The sequence below is a fragment of the Chinchilla lanigera genome, unplaced genomic scaffold (genome assembly GCF_000276665.1).
Source record: "Chinchilla lanigera isolate Chin_1 unplaced genomic scaffold, ChiLan1.0 scaffold00012, whole genome shotgun sequence".
Classification (NCBI taxonomy): Eukaryota; Metazoa; Chordata; class Mammalia; order Rodentia; family Chinchillidae; genus Chinchilla; species Chinchilla lanigera.
The window spans coordinates 2,179,294-2,200,913 of NW_004955413.1; the positions used below are offsets into that span (position 1 = coordinate 2,179,294).

Consider the following 21,620-nt stretch of genomic DNA (forward strand, 5'->3'; position numbering starts at 1 on the left):
ATTTTATTTTATTTTTTGCAGATTGATATAGTAGACAGTGTTTTTAGCTTTATTTTAGTCCTGACAGTTTATAGATTCCCTGGGGATTTTTATCATGTCATCTGCAAATAGAGTTTTATATTTATATCCCATCTTTTTTTTGAGACAGAGCCTCACTATGTAGCTCAGACTGGCCTTAAACTCATTTTGTAGCCTAGGCTAGCCTCAGACTCACAGCATTCCTCCTGCCTCAGCCTCCCAAGCACTGGGATTACAGGCATGAGCCACCACACCCAGCATATCCATCCACTTTTGTTTTATTGCACACCATAGGACCTCAGGTACAATGAAGTAGAAGTAGTAAAAAAGACTATTCTTGCCTGCTTCCTAGTGTAAGATTGGGAGGTTAAGATATGGTGTCAGCTGTGAATTTGCATAGGTGCCTTTTATTTGGTGGAAGAAGTTACCTTACATTCTTAGTTTGCTGCAAAATTTTGTCCTGAATAGGTATTAAATTTTGTCCAGTTTTTTCCTGCATCTATTGAACTAGCAATAATGATTTTCTCTTTTATTTTGTTACATTAGGAACACATGTGAATGTGAATTACATTGGTTTTAAAATGTTAAACCAAACTGTCATAGTCAGGATAAGCCCCATTTGGTTATGATATATTATTATAATGTTTATGTATTGTTGGACTTAGTTTGCTATCTTTTGTAAAGATTTTTGTATTTTATTTGCAAGGATTATTAGTTTATGGGGTTTAAAAAAATTTCTTTGTCAAATTTTGGAATCAAGATCATTCTGTTATTATAAAATAAATTGGGAGGTAGGTAGTCTCATAGCTCACTCCTGTAATCACAGCTACTTAAGAAGCTGAGGCAAGAGGTTCACAGTCTGACGTTCGCTGTTATACACAGTTTCACTTGTGCCTTCTGTCCTGGGTAGAAACTTTGCCATATGTATTATATCTAGATATGTTATAAACCCAACACAGTGTCAGAATTTTTGCTTTAACTGGTCTTTTAAAGAACTCAAGGAAAGAAAGTAAATATATAAAGTTGCTTAAATTTTCCTAAAATTTATGATTTATGATGGTCTTCTTTTTCTTTTTTTTATTTTAAAGAGTAAAAGAAGGATAACATAGTAATAGGGGGGCTTACAGAATTACAGACAAAGTGGTAGGAAATTATCAATGGTTGTTGTTTCACATATTGTTATCTACAAGATAGTTTCTCAGGAAAACAAATAGACAAATAATAGTGAGTTACAGACAAAAGTGGTAGGTTGTTATCAATGATTGTTGTGTTATACTTTTATATCTTCAAAGTGGTTTCTAAAGGAAATAAATAGAGCAATACATGAGTGTATAGATACCACATTCCTCTTTCTTCACCTTGCCTACCCTCATCCCATTGATTGTTTGGGGTTAAACTTTAGTTTTCCTTTCTCTAGTCAGGAAAACTTTTATGGAAGAGGAAAAGCACTCTCACAGCTCATGGAAGGAGAATGTCCACAGCACATGTTCTCTCTTCTTCACTGTTTAATTCTTTCTCTAACAGGGAACAAAGACCTGCTTATTCCCACAGGATTCTCTTGGTGATACTCCTTTTCTCTAGGTCTTCAGGCCCTGTGAGACAGGAGCAAAGTTAAGAATAACCAGCCCCATTGAACTTTTATTTCTGAAACCCTATGAAGAGATGAAATTTATAAGCTAACACCAAGTAATTTGTTTCCAGAAAACTCGGAGAGAACTTTTGACACAGTGATGAGCTGCCCTTTAGTAAGTCTGTTTTCATGTGGCTAAATAAATAAAACATTTGCCCCCTGTGCTCTAGTATCTACCTGCAGGGTGGAAGACTCTGGCACTCAGGCTTCTAAAAGGGCCATAATCAGAAGAGAATTCCCTTTGCTTATGTTGTTAGGAGGTGATCTGGATATCAACTAAAACAGCAGACCATGCCAGTTTCTTTCATAATAGTTGTAAAAAGGGAACTGCTGAAGGTTAAAGTCAGGTAATAAGGAACTAAAGGCTTGAACTGATTGAATTTGAACAGAAAGAGATGCAAAAGTGTAAGAAGTATTGTTGCACCTGGGGTTTTGGTAGACAGATAGAGATGAAAAAAGGTTTTCTTTTTTTTTTTTTTTTATTTTTTTTTGACAGGATCTCACTATGAAGTTCAGGTTGAACTTGAACTCACTTTGTAGCCCAGGCTGGCTTGAATTCATAGCAATCCTCCTGCTTCAGCCTCCCGAGTGCTGGGATTATAAGAGTGTACCAACAAACCCAGCACAAAAGAAGGAATTTTAGAAACACCAACCTCAGAAACAGATGGGATAACCATATAATTGATAAAATCTCTATCTTGGTGGCCTCTGTCCCATGGTGTATGTGTTCAGTACCTGTGCGCTACTTTGCATCTTGAATGATCCCTGGGTCTCCACCCTGGGGCACCATAGAGGTGGTGGAGTCTTTAAGGGGGGCCCTGTGTAAGGGGCTGAGGTCATGGGGTGCATCTCTGAAGGGATGGTAGGACCTCCGCCCTTCCTCTTCCCCTTTTGATTCCCTGCCATTAGATGAGCGGTTTTGTTCCACCCCCATCCCCCATGATGTGCTGCCTCCAGCCAGAGACCTACAGTAACAGGTCATGGACCAGAACCTCTGAAACTGTGGTCCAGAGGAAACCTTTTCCTTTCCTAAGTTGAACGTCTCAGGTATTTGTTATAGGGTCAGAAAGATGACTGGCACAGCATAGCTTCTGATTTACTCAGTCACAGATATGGTTGTGTCAGTGTGTATTTTTCTAATAAAAACATTCTCTCTTTAAAGGAAACACTTTAGAGTGACCAGAAATGCAATACTGGTAAAATGTCATTGTTTCCAACAGTTCTGTCTAGATTAATCAAAATTGTTTAGTCTGCTTATGAACAGAAAAAAAAACTTTAAATACTTAAAAATTCTTTTTTTGGAGCAGGATGCTGGGAATCAAACTCAGGACCTCGCACTTGCTAGGTAGGACTGTGCCATTGAGCTCTATCCCCGGCCGGTGAAAGTTCTGATAGGCTTTTCAATTTTGTTTTCTCCAGGTTTCCTTGGCGTTTCTCCCTCCACAGTCCCTTTTTAGTCTCATGGTGCGGTGTGTTCTATGTAGTAGTACAGAGGGACACAACAGTAGAAGCTGAGATAAATTTTATTTTTTTGAAGAGAAGAGTGAGATTAAATTTTTATAAATATCTATAAATACAGAGTGATAGGCAAAAATTTTCCAAATAAATAAATAAATATTGCCACATGCCAAGGGACACAAGAAGTTGCAGGGGCTGCCTTAGCTCTACTAGGTATAGAGCTCTTGATGGTGGTGTTGTTGACTTTCTGAGATATCAAACAGTTTTTTACCAAAGTCTTTTTGGGATTTTCCATCTAGTTATCAGTAAGGTTGGGGCAGGGCTCCGGTAGCTAGTGTACAGAATAATATCCCCCAACAGGAAGCAAAAACCATTAAAAGAAACATTTATCATACAAGGCTGTAATTGCTATACATGGTTTTAGTGTTTCACAATAGGAACTGGTCCTTCAAGCTCCGTTTAAAATCATCAGGTAAAAACAGTCATCCAAAATTGTTCTTATAAGCAAAGACAGGGGTCAGTCTCTAGGTTTGGGCATAGGATGGCAGGGAAATAAAAAGGGGAAAGAAGTTGTACGAGTTAGGCTGGGGATGTAGCTCAGCGGTAGAGTGTTAGCCTAGTATGCACAAGGCTCTGAGTTCAATCCCTAATACCACACACACACACACACACACACATAAAGAAGTTGCGTGGGTGGACTTTTCTTATTAAGGGAGTCACTTTAGGAGGTCATTTAAATAGAGATAGGAGAATGGGGTCACTCGTAGGAAGAATCTGAGTGTGCAGCTAGGCTGAGATGAGGGCGGCCTCTCCCGCCAGCGCGCAAAGGGCGGCTGCGTTTTCCAGCAGTGGGGCTCTCGGACTGAGCGCTGTCTTCATTCAACGCCCAGAAATGTCCAAGTCCAACCAGACCCGGACAAGTCCCTTAATCCGACAGCCGTTTTGCTCTTGCACCTCTGGTTATTAAGCTTTCTCCTCCTCCCCGAGTTTTTGATTCCACTTTACTGAGAAAAAGGACACAACTTTTCAGTCCACAGAGAACCTCACCCAAAGCAGGCCCGGTGTCTCCAGGCCCCTTTCTGGCCACCTTCTGGAGCTCAGGCAGAAAGCCTGACTCCTTGGCAAGCAGAAACTTAATTAGTTGTCCCTAGGGGAGAGTAAATGCACTTTCACTTTGCAAAACAAATCCTAGCAGAGTAAATTTTCACGAACCTGTTCCTTGAGTCAAAGTCATTAGAGCCAAACATGGGGGGGAACCTAAGTTAGCCCCCACTTGGGAACGGTGAGGGTCACTGTGGGCTCTCTGGGGCTCTCTGAAGAAGGGGAAGAGAGAGGCAAAGGGTTCCACCCTCAGCGAGGCAGAACGTCCTGCTCTAGTCGGCCTCCTTGCCAGGTACTGGCCACCAGTCTTTTCCTTTCTTTTTTGATAATTCTGCCCCAGAGATGCTCAGGGCAGAAGACTTGGAAGGGGTGTTTCCATCCGTGTGCCCAGGCCAGCTTTAGCGTCCGCAGCCGAGGACCTAGCAGGGTGCAGAGCGTCCAGCACCACACCTGCGGGGCGTGGAAGAGCTGCCCGGACCCCCGGCACTAACGTGACCAAGAGGGAAGTCCCCTTCGGTCCCTGGTTCGCCTGTGGGTTCTAATTCGCAGAGGTGGGCACGGGCTGCGCGGCCCCCTACTTGGCCCCGAACCCCGGGCGGCACCGCTCGGCGCGCGCCCCGCCGTGCGCGTGCACCCTGGCGCCCCGCAGCACGCCCAGGGGGTCGCTGGCCGGGCCCGCGTCCTCGGCGCTGGGCAGCTCCTGCGAGCAGGATGCGCGCGCGGGCGCGGCGCGGGGCCGGGGCTTGAGCACGCTCAGCGGGTCGCGGCCCGGGTCCTCCTCGGCGCTGCGTGTGTGTCGCCGCGGCCCCGGCGTGACGAAGCGGGCCAGGGGCAGGTCGTTCCTGCGAGACAGGAACTGAGAGTAGGGCGGCGGGTTGGTGCCCGGCAGGAAGAACTTCTTGGTCCTGCCCAGGCTGACCAGAAAGTGGTGCTCGGGAGAGTGGTAGATGTCGTAGCCATTCTCCAGCGTGCGGTGTCGGAACCGGCAGTCCTGAGCGCTGAAGTAGTGCTGGGAAGAGAGCAGGGTGCAGGGGGTGAGCACGGCACGCGTGACCCTGCCCCAAGTCCTCTTGGCCAGTGCTGCCCGGCCTGAAGCCCGCGTGCTTAACAAATGCCCAGCTTGGGCCTGGGACTCCCACAGCACCCCAGTAGTGGATGTCCCTTCTAGGGAAAGTCAGGAGTGTGTTTCAGCTTTCGGGAGGCGACATCCACTGAAGCCTCAGGCTCTTGGCTGGAGACCTGGGATGGCACCTGGCTTGCAGGGCGAGGCCCTTGCAACAGGGGACGCGCCCAAGCCGGCTACTAGAGGCAGAGCTAGCTCACAAGCAGCATTGCCCACCCCCTCGCTACCTCCTTCAGCTCTCTTCAGGCTGAAAGCTGGCTTTTGTCTCTGCCTGGAGAGGGGGATGGAGTTCGTGGAGTCAGCTATCAGTGAGGGTCCCCGCAGCAGAGAGGTCGGGTAGTTTGGGGTGCAGGACACGAGCTCTCTAGCGGATGAGGTAGGTTTGAATCCTCACTCTTCTACTGGTCCTGCGTGCCTCAAGTACCTACTAGGGCTTTTACATAATTGTTCCATTTAATTCTCAAACTCCATCAATATTTTACAGATGAGGGCTGGCTGTTTGTCTAGATGCCTTCCGCAGTGATTTATCTTTGGCCAGATACTATTGCACTGCTGGGACATAGCAGTAATTGAAGCACAAAGTTTCTTTTCTCCAGAAATTTTTAGTGGGTATGTTTGGTGGTAAGAGACCCCTAGAACAACCAGTCCTTTTATTTGCCTATCTCAGAGTTCTCTGGATCATGCAGTAGGCTTCAGTTTGGGAAATGCTTTGACTACAGATCTGAAGGGCTGGCATCACCATCCGGGCAGAGGCAGTTAACTGAGGTCTTTATTAATTGGAGGAAGCATCAAGTCCTGTGCTTTATTTCACGTCACTGAAGTTTGAAGAAGTGAGATTTGCCCAGGCTCACAGCTGTTAACAGATCAAGAGGATACTAACGGCCCCTCACTCTTTCTAATGTACGCTGCAGCAAGAATTTGCATGATGTAAGGGCCTAGGACTGTGTACCTGGGCACTAGGTGCAAAACTGGGTACTAGTGGGCAGGGAAGACCGGCCCCCAGATTCCCTCGGTTCAAACGGCAGCTGCTTAAACTTGTGAATTCTACTCTTGGGCCAAATGAAACAGTCAGTGAAAACAGATCATTAAGGGACACCGCCAGTGGGAACTTTAGGCTAAAAAGTCTGCATCCTGTCAGAGAAATTAGATGATTGCAAATGGTGTCCCATACAAAAAGACACTCACAGATCCAAATATGTTGCCTCGGGAATCCATGCAGAGGAATCTCCTGCTCATCACCCCTGTTATCACCACGAAGCCAGCATCCTCTGATCTGATGGTCAGGGCACCTGCAGAGAACACCACTCAGGTCAAAGGTTTGACAAACATCTGAGTCCACAGCCAAGCTTTTCCGAGAGACCCGCCTCCACAAACCTCTTGGCAGTGAAGACTTCACCTGACACTCGCTTTCTGTTTGTCCCCTCATTTCCTGTGACCTCTACACCAACACACACACACACACACACACACACACACACACTTAGGTTCCTGTACCAGGCCTTCTGAACTGGAATTTTTTCATCTGTGCTTCAGATGTTTCTCTCCATCTGGACATTATTTCTTCCTTTGCCTGGCTAATAACTTTTTCTTCCCCCCCATAGTGAGGATCAAATCTAGGGCCTCAAGTGCTAGGCAAGTATCCTACCACTGAGCTACATTTCCACCATTTAAAAAAATATTACTTTAGTTTAATTTAATTTAATAATTCAATTTAATTTAATTTAATTTAGAGGTAGGGTCTCACCAAGTTCCCCAGGCTGGCCTGGAGCTTGTGATCCTCGTGCTTCAGCTTCCTGAGTCACTGGGATTACACCTATGTGGCACCCGCCTGACTTCTGGCTAATACCTCTTAATGTTTGCAGTGGTGTTCATGTACTTCAAAGCCTCATGCTTCTGTGATTTTAAAATCTGTGCTGAGGTATCTTTTGCAGTTCCAGCTTGTCTGGAGTCTGACTTTCCACGGAGACAGCTGTGTTGTATTAGAGCTGCTCTCTCTCTCTCCCCAGATGCAGGTATTACTCTCGGTAAAGACCTTCATCAACTCCCTAGCCAGAATTGGTTGCTTCTTCACAGCCCCTGAACACAATGCCTGCACCATTACTACAGCTTGTATTCCTTCCCTTGCTGGAGGGTTACATTTTTGTGCCTTCCCTGGCGGGAGCTATACACATCTTTCTATGTTGATGGATGGCATTTTCTCCTTGGATTCAAGTCTTTGTCTTTTGCTCAGTTGGAGCTGCCACTTCTAGATTCAGTCCCTGATAGTCTTTCAGTGTCCTCATTCAAAAACTCATCTCTGACAAGGGCCTGGAGCCCATGTGTAGACCTACATTATAAATAACAGGTAGTGGTGTAAGTGTGCTTTCTTTTTTTGTGGTAAGGGTACAATCAAACCACATGGTGGTGGAACGGGAATGATAATTAGTGAGACTTCTCCTCAAACCTGACATTTTTCTATCCAAAACCCTTTCTCAAGGTCACTGGGGTCACTTTGATCTGCTTACTGTTATGGTTTATATCTAAATGTCCCCATGAGCCTCATGAGCTCATAAGTAGGGCTTTGGGGAGGTGACTGGATCATGGGTATGTGATACTCATCACTGGATTATTCCACTGATGGGTTTATAGTTGGGTGTGATGTTGGGAGGTGAAGTCTGGTGGAAGGAGGTGGGCCACCAGGAGTGTGGCCTGAGGGTATATACCCCTCCTCACCCCTTGATCCCACTCTGCTTCCTGCCTGCCCTGCTGTGACTCATCTCATTTGATCTCACAGCCCCCAGGGAAGATGTCTGGGCAGTATTCTAACCTGGAGAGGCTGTAAATGCCCAGGCTGGCAGGTGGTGGAGCCCCGTGGGTGAATTAAAGCCCAAGGCTCTTCTCATCCCATGTAAGCTCACTATAAAGGACTCTGAGGGGAGGAAGTAGGCAAAGATGAGATATCAGTTGAGTATAGAGCGCCATATAGACCAAAGTAGGAATGATGTGGGACCGAGGGAATGGGCACAGAAAGAAGAGAGAAGACAGAATGGGTCAGAAAAATTAGTTTGTGTCAAAGTTTGGCTTGAGGGAATCTTCTGGAAAATAGGGTGAGGAAGGGAGGTATAGCAATTATTTACATTTTTTCCAAGATAATGTCTACTTATATGTCTCAAACATACGGCTAATTTTGTGGTAAACCCTGGTATATACATAAGCAGTATATAAAAATAGTTTGTGTTCTGATTACTTCTCAGTCCAACTGAGAAAAAATTACATTTAATAATGTAGCTGTTTTTGAGTTGTTGTGCTCTAAGTACTTTATAATTTTAAATTCTTGAAACAGCTGTCATTTTTGTTATATTATTAGTAGTATTTTAGTAGTAGTAGAAGCATTCCAACTTAAATGATAAGCAGAACTCAAACTCCAGCCAGAGACATCTTTCTCCTAGGACACTACAGGTTCTGCTCTGCAGAAATCAGTGCAAGTATGAAAGACAAAACCAAGGGCTGGAAAGGCACTGGGCAGAGGGCACTGCCTCTCGGTGGCCCTGTGGGTTGGGGGAAGGTCCTGAACCAGAAGCCAAGCAACAGAGGACAAGGATGCTGGTCCTAATTCTGCTACTTACACCTCATTTCATCAGGTAACATTGCTATAGCCTCTGTTTCCTCAGCCACAAGATGAGCATGACAATAGGTGTCCTGCCTTTCTCTTGGAGTCACCTTGAGGCAGGTAGCACAAGTCTTGCACAGGTGACTGGAGGACTGCGGCAGATGCTGGCCCATGGTCTGTGCCAAGCTCACAGCTGACCTTGGGCCAACTTGAAGCTTGGGGTCATTGTGGGCAGGGACTGTGGCTCTTGGTCTCCAGGGTCAGTCCCAGTGGCAACCAGACAGTAGAGGACAAGTGAGCAGCTGCAGTGGAATGGTGGGCAGTGCATGGGCTTTGAGTCAAACCAGCAGGAACCGCGGGAAAGGGTTTAGTTAAGTGTAAGGTTTCCTTGTGGTCAGAGCAAGCATAGATCCCAAGGGAGAATTTGGCAGAGGAGAGGAGAGCATCCCTGTGGCTGCTGGATCCTCCCACTCTACCTGTTGGAACTGGGCAGGCTTTGCAGGTGAGATTTCCTTCAGACCTGGAGCTGCTCATGCATGTGACCTTGGAGAAACATGAGATTTGGGGTCAAGACGTCCTCTGGGTCATTTGTACTCCTTGGGCAACCTTGAACCAGTTATTTACACTTTTTTTAACTTTGGTATTTTCATATGTAAAGCTAAAGCAGTAGAAACATTTACCGGAGAAGTTAATGAGATAATTTCATCCACTAGAAAGGGATGCTAGTTAGCTATTTACATGCTAGTAATTACAGTATTACCATTACCACTTCCCTTTAACTTCTACTGTAAAAAAAATTATCTGCTCTATTCTGGTCTTATTGCCAGTAAATGACAAATAAAATGGTAGAAGTAAAGGGCTTGGAATTCCTTAAAAGAAACTTTCTTATGAAATAGCATTGAAGAGCCAGAGGTAATTCAGCCTCAAGCAGAGAAAGTTCGAGGGTGGTGTGTGTGCACGAAAATAGGATCTAGGAAGTAATATCACCAAATGTGGGCTGGGGGTGGAGCTCAGTGGTAGACACTTGCGGGGGATACATGAGGTCCTGGTTTCAATTCTCAGCACTATAAAATAAAATAAAGGCACGTTAACCAGGGGTAGTAAACGTCTCTTTCCTCACATTTCTCCAAAGCCCAAAGTGAGGATAATGGGGAGTAGGAGGGTGTTTTTGTTCATGTAGGACAAGTGCATGGGTCCTGGAGAATCTCCTCCCAGCAGCCTCCTGAGTTCCAGGAGAGCTCGGAGAACCTCATAAGCAGAAAGTTTTCAGGGTATCCACTGTCAAGACCAATTACCAGAAAGAAGTTGGGTACTCAACTCTTAATCAAGAGTTTACTAAAAAACAAAATAACCACATGATTCAGATTTCATTGGAAATGTATGATTAACTAGGAGGAAAACCCCCACAAACCCGTATTTTCCCATCAGTGCAAGGGCATAGCTTTCCGTTCATCTGTAAGGCCATTACAAATCCTTCACCAGACTTAATTAGTTGTGCTGTCTACCTGAATCCATAGTTTCTCCTTTTCCTTCCTTCCTTTCTCCCTTCCCTCCTTCTTTCTTTCTTTCTTTCCTTCTTTCTTTCCACTTTTAACACAATAATAACTTTAACCCATATAGAAATGCACATGTTAACTGATTGAACAGTACCAAAGGTTTTATATGAACCAGGCAAAGCCTCCTCCATTACTCTGACCCTAGTTCTTCTCCCCAAGTTAGTGTTAATCTTCTCTGAAACACAATGCTTAGTACACACATCAGACGAAACAACTAGACACACACAGGCACACACACATATATACACACATGCATGTGCATACACACCCCAATCTAAGTTAGCTCAATCCATATCACATCCCTTTACTCATATTTACTCATTCCTAGTAACTAAGCTAGTATGGTGGATCCTCTGGGCCCGATGCCTGGTGGCTTCTGAGGGAAAGGGTCTACACTGTGGGCTGCGTGCTCAAGGGGCTGACTCGCACTCCTCCTCACCACTGCCAGCCTGAACTGCTCTTACTTCCTTTTCAGGAGGATGTAACTTTAGAGGGTTTCTTTCAGCAAGATTCCTTGATTCTAAACAAAATTTAGAGTTACTTTATTTCCTAGCTGTAGGCAGCCCTTTCAATCTATGGCAATCATAATAATTTACCCTAATGCACTGTCTCACATTTTAAATGACAGAGACTCTTGCAGTGAAAGTCAGGGCAGCTCTCTGTAGAGAAGGAAAATTATGTTTCCTAAAAATCTGATAATGAGCTGGGGAATAAGAAGGAGGGACAGATTCTGAGGTCTTTGAAGAACTGTGTCATCAAAATACAATCAAACACAATTAGCAGTACTCCAGATACACGAAGGGGATCCAGACTTATGTCAGATTTTTCTCTGTTAAACTCCTGCCTATCCTTCAGGGTGCATTGAATCCTGAGTCCTGCTTTGTCCCCTTGAGTTCATGTTTGGTATTTGAGGAGAGCTTTCCTCCTTCCTTTCAGCTTTTGTGAACCGGGCACTTAAAAACATTTAAACTGAGCTCTGCATGTGTAAATATCTGGTTGTCAGATTTCAGATTCCTTGCTTGCTAGTAGAATGAATATTTTTACACAATAGGACCAGAGTAAAAATAATCAATAATAATCACTTAATTTAGTACAACAACAAAGGGGAAATCATATTTCCTATAAGAAATTTTTCAGCTACTGAAAGATTGTGATTACTGTCCCTCTCCCTCAATCTGAACTGTATTCGATTAGCTCATATTTTTCTGTATCCTTAGAATAACTTTTACATGTCTTCCTAATATAGAAAACTCTGTCTTTTCAATTCCCTCTCCTCTCTTACCTCATCATTCTTTATGTAGGTGTACAGGAAGAGCCCTGACATAAATCTCAGCTAATGGATAGACTGTTGCATGTTATGATCCAACTTACCATAAAACTAGTCTTTAAAAGCGTCCCAGTTGTCTCACACTGCCAATATCTTTGCTACTAGATCAACTTCCTGCCCATGAGACAGCTTTTAGCTCCACAGAATGGAATCAGCAACTTAAAGTGCACATCCTTGCAAGAACCCAGCCAGCCTACTGGATGCCTGCATGGGTGCGTAGGTTGGGTACCTGGTCAGGTTTACTGAGACAACGGACCTGAGAGGTCTGTCTTTAATACATTTTTGGGGCACCTTTCTATAAGGCCAGAATACTGCAAGCTCAAGAGTTGGAAAGAACCCTTGAGTCCTATTCCAGTCCTTGGGACGGTAGAGAAATCTGTAGTTTCTTAACCTCATTCAAAGTTTATGAGCTCAAACTCAGCGCCTGTGGACCTACCTGGTTTCTTTTCCATTTAGATCTCCTAGTCTTTCTGGATTTTTTTTTCAAATCCTTGGACAGGAGTAAGGAAAAATGACTCCTATCTTGTGAAAAGAGTTTTGATAAACTCATTCATGTGGAGAGTCACCAGTAAATAGCAGTTAGAGGAGCGGCAGACTCTTCTCCTAAAGTTTACAGCACACACAGACACACATACACACACACACACACACATACACACACACAAGCACAATAAGTATTTTTCCTAGACAAGAAGCTAGAAGGCTTCCCCAGCTTCCATGCAAGCGGACACGGGTGCACCCCTCTGACCGGCCAGAAGCCCCTACTCACTGTAGATGGTTGGATAGGGTGCGCCATCCACGTGGCCGTCCTTGTGGATCTGCAGGTGGTAGCTGTTTCTGGCTGTGGCAGTGTACAGGTGGGTCAGACCGCCCCAGCTGGAGCTGAGCCATGGGGAGGCATCAGGATAGGCTCTGACCAGGCTCAGGGCACAGACCAGGAGCCCAAAGTAGGTCCCCAGCATCTCAACACACTCTGACTGACTGGGATTAAGTCTGAAACCTGACCCTCCTTCTTGGTCTCTTCCTCCTCTTCCTTGCAGGTAGCTGCGCTGAGGCTCCTAGGCTGGGTTCCCTCCTTTTCCCGCTCCAACTTTTAAAGGGTAACAGTGTGACATCAAACAGGAAAAACTTCACTATCCACATCCTCTGTGTTGTAATCAGCTGTGCGAAGAAAGTGCAGACTTCTGAGGCCCGCGGAAGGCACATGGGTTGGGACACACACACGCACACACACACCCCACTCAGTTTCAAGCCAGTGCTCCAAAAAGTGAATCATGTGTGGGTAAAAGTTATCTGTGACCCTAGGTTGTCTGTTGACCTGTCCCACTTCCACCAGGAAATGTGAAGGCAGCCAGCAGTCCGAAAAAGTCCAGCTTCAATCATACAGTCGCTGCCTCCTCCTTGGCAATCTAACTCCTGCCCATTCTGCTCATTGTGGTTTCTGAGATCTTTTTAACTCCTTGTCCAGAGACTGCACGGCACTGCCTCTGTTTGAGCACAGGTGGGTGACATCGTTAGGCAGATGGCATGTGTCAAGACCCCAATAACAGGGAAGATACACAAATTGCAAAACAGGGACAAGAAACCCTCAGCTGCCATGTGGGAAGATTTAGGAGTGGGAAAAAAGAAAAAAAAGCAAGGCCTTAAAGTGACTGAACATGACAAAGTTCTAATTTCTCACTTTGCCAGGTTTGGATGGCTAAGCACACATAAGCTGATCGTGACAGGTGTTCTAATAGGAAAGAGACTCACTTAAGGGTGCCTAGGACTGGGAAGGCTGCTGGCTGAGCAGACAGGTCAGAAGGCAGGAAACTTTCCTGGGTAGGGTGGTCCTCCAGGCATTCCCATAGTTTGATGGCTCTGCAACTGGGCACCTTGCACAGTTTGCTCCCAGGTATACCTTTTGGGAAGCCATATTTGCCATCTCTTACAGTCCAGTGGGGAGCAAGCAGCTGGAGAAATGCAGAAACACAGGCCAAGGAGCCTTCCGTCTTCTGAGTTCCCGTTTACCAAGAGAACACTGTAGACAGGCAGCAACTCTGGTGAAGCACTTGCCTAGCTTGTGCAAAGCACTGAATTCAATCCCCAGCAACACATACACAGACACAGACACACACACACACACACGTACACACATGCAAAGGAGAGAGAGACAGAGAGAGATGTGATTTATGCTTTAAAGAGCTCAAATCCAATGGAGGAGACAGATAAAAATAAGTAGGTATCATATAAAGCACATACCATCAAACAGATTCAGGCAGAGATGTCATTCCTAACTCTGCATGTGTGTAGCTTGTGAGTTTTATAGATTTACAGCATTTTCACATTTCTCAGCTCCTTTGAACATCACCACAAGTCTGTTAAATAGGTGTGCTGGGCCAGGGATATAACTCAGTGGCATAAGCACCTGCCTGGCAGGTGCAAGGTCCTGAGTTCAATTCCCAGTACCAAAAGAAAAATCAATTCAAATAGGTATGCTGGGCATTATTGAAAGTTTAATGCTATACATGGAGAAATGGAGATGTTAGGGTCCGTGTGTCCAAAGTCACAAAGCAAATGACTGGTAGAGCCAGAATGTGGCCTTCTGATTCCCCAGGCTGCTTCTCCACTAATAATCATAGTGGCAGCTAACACTCACTGAGAGCTTATTATTCCACTCACCATTCTACATGTTTCCTTGCAGTGACTCATTTAGTCTTTAGAGTAATCTTTTCAGGAGATGCTGGCATTCCCTTTATGCAATGATTTGAGGGACTTACTCAATTTTTTTTTTGTCTTTTTGAGACAGGGTCTCGCTATGAAGTTCAGGCTGTCCTTGAACTCACTTTGCAGTTCAGGCTGGCCTCAAACTTGCACTGATCCTCCTGCCTCAGCCTCTCAAGTGCTGAGATTACAGGCATGTGCCACCATACCCACCTGAGGGACTTATTCAAATACAGGTGCTAACGTGGAAGAGGATGGATTTGAATCAAGGGCTGACTGGGTCTCCCACACCCTGTGTAGGGTGTGCAAGTGCAGGCAGCATGTTTGACCTGGAGCTATGCAAGCTGGAGCTGTGCATGGGAGCCCTTAGGAAAAGGCAGAAGCACCAGTAGACAGATCACTTTCCTTAGCAAATCCAGGCCTCTGCCCTGGATGATTCTCAAGGACATGTGGGCTTGTCTCTCCAAGGTTAGGTAGATGATGCTGATATTTAAATATTTATGTGTAAAAGTCTTCTTTGGTCATGGCCATAGAATGGTTCATGAATGGTGTCCCTCATCTTGGCTAGTTGAAGGACTAGCTAGCTTTCAGAACTGAAGTGCAACTCATTCAGGAACATCTACCGATTGATAAAAATGCATTTCCTCCTCAGCTGCGAATGGCAGAGATGAGAAATACTTTGAATCAACTAGCAGCTGCTGAAAACCTTCTCTGGGTGAAAGATTGGAGAGAGTTAGTCTAATAACAAAAAGCAGGGTAAACTTAGCCTGTTGGGCTTTCAGTATCATTGAACTGAGGAAAGCTTCATTCACTACCAGTACTGTGTAAGAGCTAAATTACCAGATTGTGTAAGAAATGGTAACAACATTTACAAAAGAGAGACCACAGTGTGAGGACACTGTGGTCAAGGTGCTTGGAGGGAGGGGATGAGCTGATGGAGCTAGGTAGGAGGGGAAGGAAGACCTCCCCAGCCCCTGCTAAGCATGATGGGCAGGGGGTATGAGTGTCCTGGGGTGCATGCACCACCATGCACTCCGTTTCTGGAGGGGTTGGGGGGTTCCTTACTCCTTCAGCTAGGATTGTTAGGACAGAGAATTCACATATTGGCTCGCTCTATTTTCAGAGATTTCCCTCCAAAGGGAAGCTCTGGTCACTTAGTAGTTGGGTCTGAAGGCAGAGGAGAGTCCAGGGAAGTGGATTTATTTCTGAGGGGTCATGGGGGATAGAAAGAAGAAGCATTCCCCACTTGGCAATAGTAAAGGAAGAGTCAAGAATCTCAGAATAATTTTTGTTTGCAATCTTGATAGATGGAGAGTGAAGAGAAGGGCTTGCCCACTGGCACACAGAGATGGTAGAGATTCCAGCCCCTGGCTGAATGCCCTAGGGAACTCCAGACCTTGCTGCCCACTGGAATCACCTAAGGATCTTTAAACACTCTCCATCCCAAGGCTGACCTTAACATCAGTGAATCAGGAAGCCCAGCTATTTGGGAGACCCTGATACTCAAGTACTTATGAATAGACAGGCCTTCAGCCTCTACCATGCACTGGAATTAGAACACAGAGACCAAGGTCTCATCCACTGGCTGGAAATCCACCCAGATTTACAGCCTAGCTCCAAATTAAGGTGGGACTTCTTAGAGAACAACAGTAGTGAATGTCAAAGCAGTACTCTGCAGCCCAGGTAATCTTTTCCTCATGCCTGGCGGTGGCCTCTGCAGCTGTGGAGAGTGGGTGAGTGGAAGGAGAGGGGGTTCAGGGTCCTGGCCATTGTACCTGGAGGGCTCTCCTCTGTCACAGCTCAGGGCCCAGGACCTGGGCACCAGTGAGACCTTAGGTACCCGCAGGAACACACAGATGCCAGATGTGAACAGGGAGCCCAGGAAGGAGGCCAGTGCGTTTTGCTTTCTGAATGTCACTGTTGGGGAACTGGATGTGGCAGAGAGGCTGGTCCCATGGCAAGGGGTAATCTTTCCATCTCCAGCCTTCCCTGGGAGCCCCTGTTCGGCTTCAGGAGAATTTACTCTGGAAGCTGGGTGGAGGCCTCAGGTCCAGTCTCTGCACTTACACAACCAGTCTCTAAATAGGGATTAGAGACACAGGGCTATCCCATCCCACAGCTCATCACTTTCCTTCATCTCCTGACATATTTTTCTCAGAATCAACTCTAAGAAGATTTGGGGGAAGTTTAATTCCCCTGGATCATATTCTCTCAATGTAAGACTTAACAGTGATTTTCAATAATCAAATGGAAAAAAACATTGGCTGGACTATCATTATACTATGGTGGAAAAATTGGAGGAACCAAGGTGAAAGAAAATTGGGAGATAGAAGAGGAGGTGGTCTCAGGGGTTTCCCAGTCTTCTTTTATTTTTAATACTTTGCCCAAAGGCCTGTTCACCTGTGGTCGGACTTGATTTTCCCCCCACTTCTTAAGGCTTATCTCCTTCCACTCTATCTCCAGCATTCTGTAAGGGTTTCATGGGGACCTCTCTATCTTAGGGGATAACCTTGGCTGGTCCTCGTGTTCGGGGGAGAGGTATCAAAGGTTTTTCCTGATCTTTTCAATGTTCTCTGGGGAAGATGCCACAGCCTTCCTGAAATGCCTTTCCAGGGTCTCATCATCTCAGTTGTTAAAACATACTTTTGGGGCTGGAGATGTAGCTAAGCAGTAGAGTGCTTGCTTTGTTTGCAACACCCTGGGTTCTGTTTCCAGCTCTGCAATAAACAAGCAAACAAAAACATACCCGGGAAAACAAAACAAAAGTACTTCTTTATGTCCAAGCAGATTCTCTCTTGCTTGAATGTGTCTACTCAACATGTACTCATTGAAAGCCTATTACTTTGTAGAAAATCCTTAGAGAAACCGATGATCGGAAAAGTACAGTCCTAAGCTGCGAGATGCATGCAGTGTACTGGGAAGAATGCATTTCGTATGTGTCTGCCCCATCTCATTTTGCATGTGTGTTCACATCCATCATTTGTTGTTGGTGCTCAAAACAGTGCTGAGAACTGAGGTGTGAGCGGTTTGGGATGACTTTCCCAGGAGCAGCGTAGCTCCTGATACACAATCCTGTGTGGTAGCATTTTATACAAAAGGGAGGCAAAGGGCATCATTTTAAACCTGTATTTATTGAAAAGCAAATCAATGTGGAAATATGAAAAAGACAATGACCATCTGCTATAGAGGTAAGATGTTACCAAAGGTAAAATAGTATTGGTTTGGGAACACACACAAGTTCATGCACGCACACACATATACTTTGAAAGTAAACAATGAGTGCATCCTATATTTAGGATAATCACACTTTGTCCATGCCCAAGTCCACTCTGACCACCCTTCCAGGTTAGTTTGTATGTCTGTATCTCTTCTATTTGATACTTCAATACCATTCCATCTTATCCCACTTGAGAAGGCTCTTCTTCTGGAAGCCTTATTTCCTCTCCTCCTGAGACTTTTGTGATGATTCCCAAGGTGAATGTTGTGTAGACCCATGCATGCTTACACACATGCCCATGCTTCATATTTACATGAGCCATAATCAGCCTACATAGCAATGGCCTGCCTGGGGTAACTTTGGTGATGGGTCATCACAGTTCTCTGCCACTTGAAGGATTCACCACCCTTACTGTAGAACCATGGAATCATTCTCCCCTACTTCTCTTCTTTTCATCCAAATGAGATGTTTCAACTTTTCCTCCCCAAGACAAAATTTCTATCTCTTTGTAATGGCAGCTTTTCCAAAATAAAGGTCCACAGGAGGATGTCTTGTCTTCAAGGCAAGGTGAGACATCAAGGCCTGGTAAAGAGTTAAAATAAACATAAAATGTTGAGGTGCTTCTCCAAAGTCTAGCTAGGAGTGACTTTTTCCACTCCTGGTCCTTCTGCCAATGAACCTCCAGGCTTCCAGTGATTTTGCAGGGACCACACTTGTGAATTTATAAATCCTGACACTGTTAGCAAGGACTGTGATGAGGAGAGTACACATCTAAGCACTGTATCTTTAACTAGAAAATAAGCTTCTTTTTCCAAATGCATCTTGCCATTTCCATTGTATCTTGCCACCTGCTGTACTCAGAGTTTGCAAAGGAATAGGTTTAATCCAGGGCACATAATTAATAGGATTATTTTATAATGTTTGCTCAAAAAGTCAAATGCAGAGGAATGCAAGAGATCTGTCCACACACTAGAGACCCAAAGAATACAGCTGAGCACCTGGATCCCAGGGCAATGTCCTACATGAGTCCAGCTGAAGACCTTGAGCCCATGGCAATGTCTTTCACGAGTCCAACTGGAGGCCTAGAGCCCACAACAGTGCCTCACGCAAGACTGTGTCAAGGATCTTCCCTGGGAAAGCCCACAGGTCAGTGGTGGAAGCTAGAAAGTCTGTGCCAGTGGGATGAAGGATCTGTGCCTGCAGGCTGAGGGATCTGCACTGGAGCCAGGAAACAACTCTCAAAGCAAAGAGCCTCTTCCAAGGAGAACTGCAGCCATCTTCAGTGATAGCGAGGACCCAAGCTTCTCCAGCAATGAGAACAGCTGAGTTCTTTTCAGGAACACCAGAGGAAAAAGCTGCCCCAGGAGAATCAACAGCACACTGTCTTCCCCTCCAGTTCTCTTTTTATGCTGTTGGCAACAATCCTCAGGAGGCCCTTTGACAGCCAGAACCATGCTGTTTCAGTTCAGCTGGATGTTACAAGCTGACCATTAGTTAATTCACCACACCACCAATTTTGAACTTAATACAGAACACAAAATTCTTTATTATAAGGACAGCACATGTTTGAGACTAATCAACCATGCATAGACAAGTGCTTGTTTATTTAGGAGTTTAGAGTTTTTCAGAGTATAAAACAGATGGACTGAATATAAGGATTCTGAAGAACCTCAGAAGAGAGATCTGAATATACATGTGGAGTGCTGCTCAACCATAAAGAAGGATGTATCTGGCTCGTATGTAGGCAAATGGATGAGACCTTAATATTAAGAGAAATAAATCAGATGCAGAAGGTTAAATATTGCACGGCTTCTCTTATATGAGAAATCCAAAGTATAACTAATTTAAAAAGCAAAATAAAAGATGATAGAACACAGAGTGATAGACATTGTGCATATAGGAAGGAAAGTGGGGGGCTGGGGGAGATTGTAGCAGGGAGAGAAAGTGGGGAGTGGAAGTAAAAATGTGATCAAGAAGTGATATGTATATGTACTACTTCCCTGCATTGAATATATTTATTGTGTATCGCAAAGGTATGCTAATGAAAAACAAAAATAAATAAAAATGAAAAAAGAAGGGAGACCTGAAAGACAACTGAAGGAAGCTGATGGAGAAAGAAGGGCTTGGAAGCCATCAGACTAAGCCACAGCAGGTACAGGTGTGGAACATCAACTAAGAGGGGATTAAGTCACCCAGGTCCTCATTACTGCCCTGAGCTGTGCTCAGCAAGAGCTCCACCCAGTGAGTGTGGCTCTGCAGAACCATAGGGACTGGAGTAGGACTCGCATCACAGAGTGCCACTATACTATCACTATGGGTAGGCGTCCCTGTGACCAATGTCTTGGATAGCTGTGCAATGAGGAGAGCTGAGGACAGGAAGGCACGCAAAAATAAAGATGCAGCAAGCTGGAGATTGTCTTGGGTGTGACACTATTCTGTACAATACTGCAACGATAGACATGCTACATCATGCATTTGTCAAAACTCACAGAATGTGCAACACCAAGGTTGGACCCTCACATGACTGTGGACTGCTGCTAATGCTGTGTCAATGGTGGCTCATCAGTGCTGACAACAACATGCTGGTGCAAGGGTTAAAGATGGGGAATTGCGTACAGGGCAGGGAGAAGGGACATGGGAACTCTGCACTTCTGCTCAATATTTTTGTAAACTTATAAGTGCTTGAAAAGTTAAGCTCATTTAAAAATGAGAGCAAAATGTAGCAATGGTGTTTTTCCCATAGGTGCCAGATTTAGTCACAGCCTACTGGCACAGGCTTGCAAGCTTAGCATTCTAGTAGGTTGAGGAAGGAGGATCACAAGCTTGAGCCTAACCAGGGTAACTTATTTTAGTGAGACCCTGTCTCATAATAGAAAATAAAAAAGGCTGGAGATGTAGCTCAGTGTAAGACCTTGGGTTCATCCTCAGTTCTGCAATCAACCAATCAATCAATCAGACACAAGTAAGTTACTTTCTTACTTGTCCCCATCACAAGACCAGCTTCAAAACTGGAGTGCATCTCCTTTCAAATGTATCCATACAACTTCAGGTGCTTCCTCCTCTGTGTGCACAGAGGCTGCCTCCTGGCCTCTGCTGAGATAGTGAGGTGTGTGGGTGAAACCACCTCCAAGCTCCTTGTAGGTGTAGAATTCTAGGAGCTTCCCTGAAGGCAGAATGCTATCTTGTTGCCTTCTAGGTCCTCTAGACTTTTGCTGTATTGCCCATTATGGTTTGGCTCTAAAATGTCCCCAAAAGCTTATGTGTAGAAGGCTTGGTCCCCAAATGCAGCAGTGTTCAGAGGTGAGGCCTTGGGAGATGATTGGATCATGATGGCAGTGACCTCATTGATGTATTCATGTACTGATGGCTGCATAGCTGAGGAGGTTACTGGGAAGTGGTGGGAAATTTAGGAGATGGGCCTCATGGAGGAAGTAGAGCCCTGGGGCTCTGCCTTTGAAGGACACATTTTATCCCTGCCCCCTTGTCTCTTTGCTTCCTGGCTGCCATGAGGTGAGCAGCTTGTTCCCCATCACAGTATTCTTTCTGCCTTACTGAAGGCCTAGAGACAACAGTGGCAGCTAAGCATGGGCTGAAATCCCTAAACTCATGAGCCAAAGTAGGCCTTTCTTCCCTCTAAGTTGTTCATCTCAGGTATCTGATCACATTGCTAGAGAGCCACCTTGTCACTTCTTGTTACACTTGGCCACTCACAGGTGAGTTACACACCTCATGGGTGGTGACTGGACAGGTGTAAATTGGCAGATGGTGGACTTGTTTCTCTTCCCCCACTTCACTTAAAATATCCATACCAGATTAGCAATAAACTCAAGAAAGGCAGATCCTTTTAACCTGATATTTTACATGATATACTATTATGATAGATCTTATAATTTAATAT

The 21,620-nt window shown here is 45.1% G+C and overlaps 1 protein-coding gene across 1 annotated transcript; it reads right to left on the minus strand.

Moving 5' to 3' along the window:
• Positions 1-3,165: 3,165 nt before the first annotated feature.
• Fgf23 (fibroblast growth factor 23) lies at positions 3,166-12,986 on the minus strand. Its single transcript, XM_005378729.2, has 3 exons — positions 12,572-12,986; positions 6,516-6,619; positions 3,166-5,216 (listed from the first exon to the last, which is right to left on the minus strand). Exons 1-3 carry the CDS (start codon positions 12,762-12,764, stop codon positions 4,782-4,784), a joined length of 732 nt encoding a protein of 243 aa, XP_005378786.1. The 5' UTR covers positions 12,765-12,986; the 3' UTR covers positions 3,166-4,781.
• Positions 12,987-21,620: the final 8,634 nt, after the last annotated feature.

Coding starts and splice junctions, on each gene's coding strand:
- Fgf23 (XM_005378729.2), bottom strand. CDS start 12,764: ATGCTGGGGACCTACTTTGGGCTCCTGGTCTGTGCCCTGAGCCTGGTC. Junction 6,620..12,571: donor ACCCTATCCAACCATCTACA/GTGAGTAGGGGC, acceptor TGTTCTCTGCAG/GTGCCCTGACCATCAGATCA. Junction 5,217..6,515: donor GAGGCAACATATTTGGATCT/GTGAGTGTCTTT, acceptor CTCTCTTCCCAG/CACTACTTCAGCGCTCAGGA.